The 12,057-nt window shown below is 43.0% G+C and overlaps 1 protein-coding gene across 1 annotated transcript in view; it reads right to left on the reverse strand.

The window, feature by feature from the left end:
* Positions 1 to 1,256: 1,256 nt before the first annotated feature.
* Positions 1,257 to 12,057, reverse strand: part of LOC135712282 (phospholipase A1-like) — an 88,306-nt gene continuing 77,505 nt past the window's right edge. The window contains exons 7-8 of the mRNA XM_065235246.1: positions 1,415 to 1,571; positions 1,257 to 1,350 (exon numbers count right to left, since the gene is read on the reverse strand). Of these exons, the coding sequence (XP_065091318.1) occupies positions 1,269 to 1,350; positions 1,415 to 1,571 (239 nt within the window). The 3' untranslated portion in view covers positions 1,257 to 1,268. The remainder of the gene's footprint in view (positions 1,351 to 1,414; positions 1,572 to 12,057) is intronic.

The raw sequence follows: 12,057 nt of genomic DNA on the forward strand, positions 1-12,057 counted from the left end.
TGAGCATTCGAAGAAACGATACAAAAGTTACACCGATACCGTGGCGAAAGAAGGGAAAATCGATACCCGTTAAAATATAGTCAAACGCCATTCAACAGTATGTACAGAGGCGCTCCTCTATAGCTTTCTTCGGGAAAACATTGGTAAAGACCTCTTCTCCATTGCCAAAAAGGTGTATAATTTATAGGATTTTCTCCAAACAACCACACAGCTCCGTTGCAATTTCGATTCCAAATGTCCGGTGACGTAGAAAGGAATCGACGATTGAGCCTGACGAATGAAGGCGGCTTTTTCAATTCCCGATACTCAAACTTCCGAGGACACCCCTTCGCGAAAGCCCTTGCTCCATCGCAACCCACACCCGTCGTGGCTTGAAATAGCAATCGAAACGTTCTCCATTTTCCCGCATTTCCACGCTCCACCCCCGGACCGGCCAGCGAGTTTGGGATCCCACTGGGACCGGAATCGACACGTTCGACGTCCCTTTCCATCTCGAGCACCGCTAGCGCCGCACCACCGACCGCTTCCTCCGCTGCAGTGAAATATTAAATTATTATGCAAAACACTGTATTCTTTTCCCTGCACACTTCGTCCCGAAGACAAGGTAAAAGTTTCATACCGTTGGCACTCACCTTTGCTGCTGCCACAAGAGGAAGAACTTTGGTTTATAAACTGGTTATTATTTATAGTTTTGCACAAGATTTATTGCACTCTTCGTGGCTTTTGCTAGCAAACACTTTCCCTCCAGCCATTTCATTTCGAAAATCGAAGACAACCGAGAACAATGCAGCTTTCGAAAGATTTCCCACCGCACAATTCTTCCTCGCTGGAACGAAACGACCAGGCAAGCCACATTAATTTTCAAAATCCCTAACCTCAAAAGACCTTCTATTAATTATAGGCACTTCACAAGTCACTCCTCCGAGCCTCCGCAACTCCCAGAGCGCTCTCACGCCGCCTAATGCGAAACATAGCACTTACATCACCCAAACACGATAATAGACCATGATAACACACTTCCGTTCCTATTTGCTTCTCCTCTCTACGGCGAACCGTAGCACCGTCTAGCAGTCCCACGGGACGAAGCGAGAGCCGAGAGTCCGGCCAACCCCCCGAAACAGGAAGTAATTTTCCCCATTAATAAATCATCGCCGGTTCATTCTTCTAGCGCCTCCCTCACCCGACCGAACCAACATGGAAGGATGGAATTTTCTCTTTACGTTCAAGAAGGATCAACACTCGGCCTCGGCTTTCGACGCAATGTGCCTTCATGTATTTCGGGCTATCGACTTGGCGTACGGATACACGGTTTTGTCTATCGAGATGTACAGCGGTCCCAGGGCTCGTTTGCTGCAGATAGAAAATTTGCAAATTATAAACTCACATTCGTTCCGCCTCCGAGAGGGCAACTTACTTGTTGAACAGGCCAAAGTCCGATCGGGTGTTGTTGGTGCATTCACCTCGCCGGTAGTTTTGGTACGAGTTGCAGTTGGTGCCCTCGAAGATGTTGACGCGGTTCAGCGAGGCACGGAAGTACTCGACCGCCTTGAAGTGACTGCAGATGAATTGAACTGAAAAGAAATATTCACCCACATAGATGCAGTACTAGTAATCAAAGGAACGATACTAAAAAACAATATGTTGGACCGCCCGTAGTTGATACCCTTTTATTTCCGGATCAGTCTTAAAGATTTAAGGGTGTTTTAGAAAATCCAATGCGATGATTGAAGGATGTTTTAGACATTTTTAAGACAAATTTATCAAGCAATTTACGAACTATGTTGATAATTTAAAGGTCGATTGGTCGTTCTAAACCATTTTAACGTTCTAAAACTATTTTGGGTGCTAAAAGATTCAGACTATTTTGGCTTTTAAGGTGATGATCTGGGATCAAAATGTAAGCAAGTAAAAAGCACTAACACCGATACACGTCTTTATTGTGTCAAAGCAAGTGAAAGAATGACAACGACTGACACAAACCCAGGTAAAAGACCCCCTACCCTAATAAAATTGTTATGGTTATTTTCCTAAACGACGTATTCCAGGTAACATCCATACCATTTGTGGAATGGTTCTATGATTTGGGTTATCATCCGTTGATTGTATTTTTTTATTAGGTTATCTCTATCAACACCAAGTTAAGGGCCGAACACAATGGTAGCGGCATAGCGGCAATGGCAAATTTGCCAATACACTGAAATCCGGTGGACATTATTTTTTGCAATATTTTGGAAAAACGCGGTGCAGTTGATCGGCAGCCTGAGAAGTATTCAACATTTTCAGTTGTATTTTTTTGTAATTTTGAGTTAACCAGAACCTTCAAGACGTGACCCAAATAATCATCCAAGGTCGTAGTATGTGATGAGAACCATGCATCCGGACATATTTTGAGTACCCCCGGGGAACTGGCCAGATTCATCTTGAACCAACACCCACATGCGACACATCAAATTGGTGGCCATATTAAATACTGAAGACCACGTTGGTCAGGTCCGAACATGTTCAAGTGAAACTTGAACCTACATCCTCATGTGACACACCAAACTATAAGATAATTTTAAAAATAAGAACATTGGTGACCATTAGACTGATGCAACATTTGAAATTTTCGCTCCACAGTGCTCAAACGGTGCCAAATCGGGTCCTGATTAGCCTCCAAAAGTGAAAACTCATTTGATATGAAACTGACTTGGCACAAACCATTTCAAGTTTATATGGAAATTACTATGGGAAAACAAAACTTTTTGTTCATTGTTTTTTAGCCTTTCTGCATATTGTACTGTTAACAAATTCTATTGCTATTCTTATGGGAATTTTTATCAGCTACAACTTTGCAGAAAATCGTTTTTCAGCCATACGTCAAATTAAATAGTTATTAATTGTTTAAGAGATTGATAATCTTATGGCAAGATTGAGCAACTGTATCGTGGACAACACTGTATTCTGCAGTGTGACATAGTAGCCATGATTTTTGTCCTCTATTCTACGCGCCTAAACACCAATGTTGCCTGCTGAACAGTTGATTGAGCCTAATCATAAGACATCAGCGACTTGAATCATTAATAATTTTTGTGGTTTTCAACAAAGTTGTGGCTGAGAAAATTTTAAACAAGCTCAGCTATGATTTTTTAAAGTAGAGTGAACTGGTGAATTTTGAGATACATATGAATCGAAATTATGGTTTCTCCATATTAATTCCCATATAAACTTCAAATGGTTTGTGCTAAGTCAGTTTCTAACTAAATGAGTTCAAATCTTGGGAGGCTAATCAGGGCCCAATTTGGAACCATTTGAGCACTGTGGAGCGAAAATTTCAAATTTTGCATCAGTCTAGTGACCATACTAAGTACTCAGGACCACACTGGCCATACATATTCCGGGTGCTCCCGTGGAGTTTCACAAATTTCCCGAAATTTTCCTGAGGCCAATGGAACTTCTCTGGAGTTCTCAGAACTTCCCTGAAATTCTCTTGAGAACTACTCTGAAGTTCACCTCAGAACTGCTGTGCAGGTCTCCTCAGAACTACTTTGAAACTCTCCACAGAAATGCTCTGTCTCATAAGAACTAATTTGAAATTCTCCTCAGAATTTCTCTGAAGTTCTCCTCAGAACTACTTTGAAGTTCTCGTCAGAACTACTTTGAACTTCTCCTCAGAATTACTTTGAACTTCTCCTCAGAATTTCTCTGAAGTTCTCCTCAGAATTACTCTGAAGTTCTCCGCAGAACTAATTTCTCGTCAGAACTACTCTGAAGATCTCCTAAAAAGTACTCTAGATCTTCGGTGAAGTTTTCAACATTTTCCTGAAATTTGCGAAGTTATCCGAATATTCTCTTGAAGATCTTTAAACTTTCTCACTGGTCAGGACTTCCCTAAAGATATCTTTACCCCCCCAGATATTATTTTAACTTCTCCAAAGCTCTCGATATTTCCCCACGGTTCAAGCTACTTCTTCAAAATGCTCCCACATTTTTTTAAGTTAGTGCAAATTCAGAGACGATCACTGAATTTCGGCGAATTTCAAAGCCCCTTGCATATTTTTACATGGTTTCAGATTGATTAATTATTCAGAAGACATTTTACTGATCTTTCAGAGATTACACAAATAACAAATAACTCAAAACTGCGATCAAAATAAACCGTTTACGTGGTTTGTTTACTTTCAGCATGCGGCAACTCGGCAGCAGTACAGTGGTTAGCGCGATTTTAGTACATAGCGCGTTTGCCGCTGTGCCGCTATAGGGCCACCCACAACAGTCCGTCACCGTCACCGTCACCGTCAGCGTCAACGCATCCGTCATGTACTAAAAATGCTGACGGACGCATTGACTCAGTGCTTGCGCACAACCATGCGTCACGCGTTACGTTTTGACAGTAGCATAATCTCGTTTTGATCATTTGTTTTGGTAGAAGATTTAATATGTATTTAAAAAAAAAGTCTGTACATTCTGAATTTTGGAGGCGATTGGTGAATGGCGAGTTGGATTTGCCAGCACCGGGCAAGTTCCAAGGCTCAAATGAAGTGATGCCGTATTTCATTTTTGGGGTGCTGCATTTCCTCTTAAGAATAACTTGCTCCGGCCATATCCAGGTGTTGACCTACCTCCAATTCAAGACAACTTCAATCAACGGCTGTCCAGAGCCACGAGGGATGGTGATGGGAACGTAAGTGAACCTGGTGAATGGCGTACATTAGTTGTTCCTCTGAGATGTATTAACTCTGCGGCCCTTCAGAGAGACAACAATGCGACTCGATCTGCATACGTTAACCGAAATGTGTTGGCCAAACATGTATTCACACAATATTGCTTAAGGATATATAAAACAATGCAATAGTTTAAATTGTACACAAAGCTATTTCACTAGTTGTATTTTATTGAAAAAAAAAACACTGAAATTTGTTTGGGAATTGGGGTTGGCCCTTCTTACAAATGCAAATTCCTAATAACAATGTTTTCCATGATGTGTTCAAAGAAACACGGCACAACATACGCTTCTGATTACGCTGGTGTAACCAAACAGCAACATGACGCTGCGTCAATTTTGAAAATTTTCAAAATTTAGCATAGCGTCAGCGTTTTAGTACTGGCGCGCAGTGAGCGCAACGCATCTTTGTGGGTTGCTAAACTGAATAGCGTTGGCTCAAACCAAGCTGTCAGTTGACGCTGATGGTGACGGTGACGGTGACGGACTATTGTGGGTGGCCCTTATGTCTCTATGCCGCTGTCATTGTGTTCAGCCCTTTACAATTGCAGAATCAAAGTGACGATTGACTAACAGATGGCGAGTCGGTGAAAATGGTAATGACGTTTTAATATCTGTCAAATTGCATGACATTTTTTTTTTTTTAGTACATCATCATTTTTGTAATTGTGGATTTTATAACTAGGTGTCTCATAACCAGTTTTGGCTTTGCTTTGATTCGCCAATAGTCAAAATAAATGCGGGCGCACACTGAGGCAGGGATGCCAGATAGTTTCGTAAAATGTCGGTGTGAAAGCTAGTTTGAAGTTATCTGTATCAGGAAATTTGAAAAGTGAGAGTGGACGAGTCGATCGGGAGAAGCGCGAAAATTATTTCAAAGCAAGGTAGCAAATGCTCATTTGCATAATAGTTACACTGTGTTCACATTAAATGCGAAAGAGATGAAAATTTGAAACCTGCTCTAAGCTTCAATTCGCATCCTGGTCTGCGGGAGTTGGGCTGTATTGGTTCTGCAATTCCTGTCGCCTAAATTTTGAACCTGCCGTCTACGACCGTGAAAAAACAATTATGAAAGCTCTGCGAGAGCTGTTGATTCGAACGGATTCAATGGATACTCGGCTTGGAATCTATGGTGAAAATCTCCGCAGAATCAACAAGACTATTTACTTAGCCTTGACGATACTGCTGAAGATCCCATCAAGCGGTCAAGGTCCTGCGAAGAAACGTAATTTTTCGAGGTACTCGACGAAATCAACTGTACCATTGCTAAATCAGCGGAAAAATTCGTGATCGCATCCAACAAACGTGTGCACATACTTCCGAGCAAGCCGTCCACCACACCAGCAGTTGACAAAAACAACAACAACGCGCCACGTATCAATGGTCCGACACCATCCGCTCAAACTCAGCAATCAAATTCTCACACTGCTGCTGCCATCAGTTCGGATCCCAGTAACACTGACTCTCGCGTTGAAGATAACAGGTCTCACATCGATTCTGCTACTGAAGCTGGCGGCAACACCAGACCGTACCTGAGGGTTGCAACGAAAGATCAGACTGACAACGATATGCTATCCTTCTACGTGACCCCTTTCGCACCGGACCAGAATCAGAACGAGTTGTTACAACATGTTCACGACATCACCAATGTTGATCTGACTCAAGTGAAAGTCACCAAACTAGTCCCACGCGGAAAGAGTCTGAATGATCTTACATTCGTCTCTTTCAAAGTGACCGTACCCAAAACGGCATCGGAGGTTGTTGGTGATCCGTGGTATTGGCCTGAAGGGATAACTGTCCGCTTGTTCGAACCTAACCAAAAAAAAACGGAGCCGCAACGCATCATCAAAGATCTTCATAAATCGTCGCTCTCTCATCCCAGGACGCACCGTATCAGGCACTAAGGAAGTTCCCAATCCAATGTCACAGTCGGGCTGCATCCTGAGCTCAACTACCAACATCGAAGTCGTCCTGGCCCTGTGTTCAGTTCTGGAGTTGGGGGCTTCCAAACTGCCCTTTCAGGCAAGTATCTTTCTGATCATGTTTCATCTGACGAGAGCAATTTTCCTCCGGTAATGCCTGTCGCTTTTAGCTGTTCAACCTCAACCTCTTACGAACCGGTCACCCATGACGGATGCAATACTGAAGCTATTGTCGAAAGCGTTCCTGTTCTCATGGATTCTACTCGTGATTACGATGTTCTCGTGTTCACTGAAACTTGGCTCAGGTCTGATATCGACAGCGCAGAAATTTCGTCCGAGTATACCATATTTCGATGCGACCGTAGCACATCGACCAGCAGTCACTCACGGGGAGGCGGAGTGCTGATCGCGGTCAAAAGGCGTATAGTCTGTGAACCTACTTCGCCGATAAATTGTGAGCAACTCGAACAAGTTTCAGTTCGTGTGAAATCTGGACGCCACTCGCTCTACATCATTGCCATTTATCTTCCTCCCAATTCGTCCCTCGACCTGTATTACGCTCATGTGAACGCAGTGCAGCTAATTTCGGAAAACTCGTCAACAGCTGATGTGATTCTGACACTAGAAGACTACAATCTTCCAAGTTTACGGTGGCAATCAGACGATGACGTGAACGGCTTTATCCCGTCAAACGTTTCCTCAGAAATAGAACGTTGCCTCACAGAAAATATGTTTGCCTCTGGTTTGCGTCAGGTCAACGATGTTGTGAATACTAATGGCAGACTCCTCGATCTTGTGTTTGTCAATCTACCGGAGTACTTTGACCTCATTGTACCCTCAACTCCACTTTTACCAATTGACGACCATCACGCACCATTTATCTTGCTTCTTGACGAAAGCTGTAATGGCACAATCACAACGGACTATGGGGATGTGATAATTTTCAGTCGTGTGATTTTGGTCGTTTGGATGACGTGCTCTCAAACATCGAATGGGATGCTCTACTGCGACGGGAATCATTGGACGAGTCTGTATCAGCTTTCTATGATAAACTTTACGAAAATCTTAGTGACCAAGTACCTCAAAAGAGACAACGAGCTTCTTCAGTCTACAACAAGCCATGGGGGACCTCTGAACTACGTCATCTACGAAACGTCCTCAGGAAAGCACGCAGCCGTTTCTTTCTGATGAAGTCCGATAGTGAGCGGAATAATCTTCAGGAAGTGGAAACAACGTACAAAGCACTTCTCTTTTCCACGTATGAAAGTTACATGGCTAAGATTCAATCAGATGTCAAGCAAAATCCTTCATGTTTCTGGAATTTTGTCAGAAGCCAAAAATCGGCTACTCGCATTCCAACTAACGTTAAATACGACGAAACCATCGCTAGCTCTTATTCGGAAGCAGCAAGCCTATTCGCCAAGTTCTTCGAGAGCGTATTTAGCAAATCATCGCCTGTTCCTCGCTTCAACCGCTTTGCCCATATTGCTTCACCAGACATAAATAAATCTACCCGTCGTTCAGTTTTCCATTGTCGAAGTGGTGAAAGCCATTGAAGAACTCGACGTTGATAAAGGACCTGGAATGGACGGTATACCACTCTTGCTGCTGAAGAATTGCTCTACCGCACTTGCATCTCCCATAACATCTCTATTCAACCGTTCGCTGCATGACATGATGTTCCCAGTGGGTTGGAAATCAGCTTCTTTCATTCCAATCTACAAATCCGGCAAGTGTAATCGAGTAACGAACTATCGAGGTATTTTTGTCTTGTGTTGCTTGAGCAAAATATTCGAAAAACTGGTGCATAACGTTCTGTATAACGCCGTATCTTCATTAATCTCCGGCAGCCAACATGGTTTCATGAAACAACGCTCCACGACTACAAATCTGATGTGTTACGTCAACATCTTGTCTCGCGAAGTTGAACATGGACAACAAGTTGATTCGATTTATATAGATTTCGCCAAGGCCTTCGACACTGTACCACATATCTTGGTCATAGACAAAATGGTACACATGGGGTTTCCGGAATGGATAACGCAGTGGTTGTTCTCGTACCTGTCGGACAGAACCGGTTGTGTTGTAGTGAATGCGGCACAATCCCAGCCGTTCAACATCACGTCCGGTGTACCCCAAGGAAGCGTTCTTGAGCCGCTGAGCTTCAATATCTTCGTAAATGACTTGTGTATGCTGCTCTCTTCTCTTAACCTTTCTTTTGCCGACGACTTGAAGATTTATCGTGTCATCACTTCTTCAGAAGACTGCATGGCGTTTCAAGAGGACATAAACGTTATGCTCGTTTGGTGTAGCGATAATGGAATGCGCGTGAACAGGGACAAATACAAAGTTATTTCGTTTACGCGACGCACCAGGCCCATTGTCCATCAATTTAAAATGGAATCCGTCATACTGGAGCGAGTTCTATCGATTTGTGATCTGGGCGTTACTATTGACTCAAAATTGAAGTTTAACGAACATGTAGCTATTATAAGCGCCAAAGCATTTTCTGCACTCGGATTTATTCGTCGACATGCTTCAGATTTTACTGATGTGTACGTTATATTGTTCGTTAGTGCGAAGTATCCTGGAGTATGCTGCTCCTGTATGGACACCATTCTACGCGCCGCAGATCTTAGCAATTGAGCGTGTGCAGAGGAAATTCATACGATTCGCTCTACGCCAGCTTCCCTGGAATGACCCAGTAAATCTTCCTTCTTACCCCGACCGATGCCGATTGATCAACTTAGAAAGTCTGTCATCGAGGCGAATTAAAATGCAGCATATGTTCGTGTTTGATGTCATCACAGGAGGTATTGACTGTACTGCACTTCTTGAGCATATACCGATCAACATTCCTCCACGTCGCTTCCGAAGTTCACCTCTACTGGCAATTCCGTACCACAGGACGAACTATGGGCATCACAATCCACTTGATTCGTGTCTCCGGGCTTTTAATGAAGTTGACGACAAATTCGATTTTAACATGTCCAAAACTGAATTTTCACATAGGATTAGGAATTAAGTCTAGAAAATAGTATTAAGTAGTTCAGTCGAAGGCGGTGATCGTAAATAAATCGCTTTACAATCAATTCAATTCATTCACAGCATGAAATCTAAGCGAAATTTAAGAACTTCGCTTTGAAGGGCAATAAGGTAAAAATGCCATATCCGAAGATGGCCTAACATGAAATCATCGTATATCCGGCAAGACGTGCTTTATGGGGCCTTCATGTGCTTGGCAAATCAGAGGTTCTGCATGTCTACAATAGCAAATTGCATCATTTCAAATAAGAATGAATAAGTTGAGAATTCAAAATGGATGAGAGCTTGATTTGGTTTTATAAAAACATAAAATTTTAAATATGGCTATACGATGACAACGTATTGCTTTTCTATTAATCTCGGGTCAAACTTAGTGGCAAATAGAAATGCCTATAAATATTTTTTTCTGGAAATCATGACAACCAGCATTATTTTTCTAGACTTCTCTGAATGCCCAAGTATTATTGCAGAGCTATGAGGTTACTGCCTCAAAGTTCTGCATTAATTCTTGGGCATTCAGACACAAGTCAGAGAATACTATTACAAAGTAGTAGTCGTAACTTTGATGCCTGTCGAAGATTCAAACTGTGGTTAATTTAACCAAATGTACCTCGACAAATTTATCATATTTGTCGAAGCACATTTGGTTAAATTCACCACAGTTTGAATCTTCGACAAATTTATCATATAGCCGGCACCGGTGGTGTAGTGGTAAGCGTGACTGCTTTCTAACACCCCAATGGGTCTGAGTTCAATCCCAGCCGAGGTCGGTGGGATTTTTCTGAGGCATAAAAATCTCTGGTCACGTCTTCCTTCGGAAGGGAAGTAAAGCCGTTGGTCCCGGCTCATATGTGTTGAATGGGTGCGATATCCTACGCAGGTGTGGAAGCTGCCTTCCTGCACATTCGATTGCCGTCAATGGATGGCAATCGATGTCCGTCGGTGATTGGCACTAGATTGCAGAACAGAGACCGACGTTAAATAAAGGAAAGAAGAAGAAATTTATCATATTTTGAATCTGCAAATGCTATGGTTAACGTCGACCGATAACAGCCTGCACTAGATCCGGATGAAAACGGCTAACAAAGGATTGGCACGAAGCAGTAGGATGGTCATTGGGATCTATCTATGGATGGTTATCCAGTGTAAACCACCATTCTCATTATTTATACAGCTATTCCAATACGATACCCACATTCATCAGGATTCACCTTTCGACAATGGAAAGCTGCAGAATTTAGAAATATTTATCATCGTTGAACGTCTTTCTTTGACAGTTGGGGAATAAACACAACAAGGTTGCTGTGTTGCCGTGCATTGCATGTTGAGAAAAATGAGTTACTCAGAGTTGCTCAAAATTAACTCTAATATTACTCATGATCAAAAGCTGTCTTGCCCCCAGACGTATGCATTAAAAAATGGAATGATTTTAGCACATTTTCATACGATTACCTTGCCACCTGGTGGTGAGTCTACTTATGCATCGCCAATCATAGCAAACCCTGTTGTGTACAGAAAAAAAATGACAGCGCTATCAGTTGATTTGCAGCAGCCATAGCGAAAACAGTCAAGCAACTCTCGAGGGTTTTTTCGTACTGCCAGCTCCACCCCGGAGCGAAAAAGTTGGATATCGTGAGGCACTTAGTGTCCGCCGGATATAGCCGATCCAGCATTTACAACATCCTCTCTCTTCTGTAGAAAGGCGAGAGCGTCCAACGGAAGCCTGGTTCCAACCGCCCGACGGTGCTGCGTGACCATAAAATGCAACAGAAGCTGAAGAGGAAGACCGAGGGCCTTATCGTTCCTTGGGCCGGGAGGTCGAAGCAACCGGCCAAACGGTGAAGAAGTACCTGGGCAAGATGGACATTGTTATGCCAAAGCGTCAATCGAGGTCGGCCGTTCACCCAGAAGGAGCGGCTGAAGGTGCTGGTGAAAAATATGTTTCCGGCGAGGCGTGGTCGTGGAAGACCGCCAACCCTCCCAACGTCCCCCAGCTGCACCTGATAGAAAATTTTTGGGCGAACCTCAAACTGAGGGTCTATTCCAATAATTTCTTTGCCAAAACGGAGGAACGGCTGATCGCCAAAGCAACGAAAGAGCTAAAGAACATCCATCTTTTCTTTGGCCATGGCTAAGGTTCAAGCCAACTGCCGTAAGGCCACCCGGCAGGGCGTCGATGCATTTTTGTAAAAGGCTTAATAAACGTAGGATTTACGGAAAATGTGTTCCATTGAATTAGGAATTGATCGTCTTGATGGACCCTGTGGTGGCGTTGCCATCATTGTTCATAGACGAATCAAACATAAAATTCTTTCTTCATTTGAAACCAAAGTTTTTGAAACTTCGGGAGTTCCTATTGAAACAAAATTTGGACAACTTACGTTTATA

The sequence above is a fragment of the Ochlerotatus camptorhynchus genome, unplaced genomic scaffold, assembly GCF_037179485.1.
Source record: "Ochlerotatus camptorhynchus isolate MF236.1 unplaced genomic scaffold, CSIRO-AGI_Acam_v1.1 ptg000467l, whole genome shotgun sequence".
NCBI classification, from domain to species: domain Eukaryota; kingdom Metazoa; phylum Arthropoda; class Insecta; order Diptera; family Culicidae; genus Ochlerotatus; species Ochlerotatus camptorhynchus.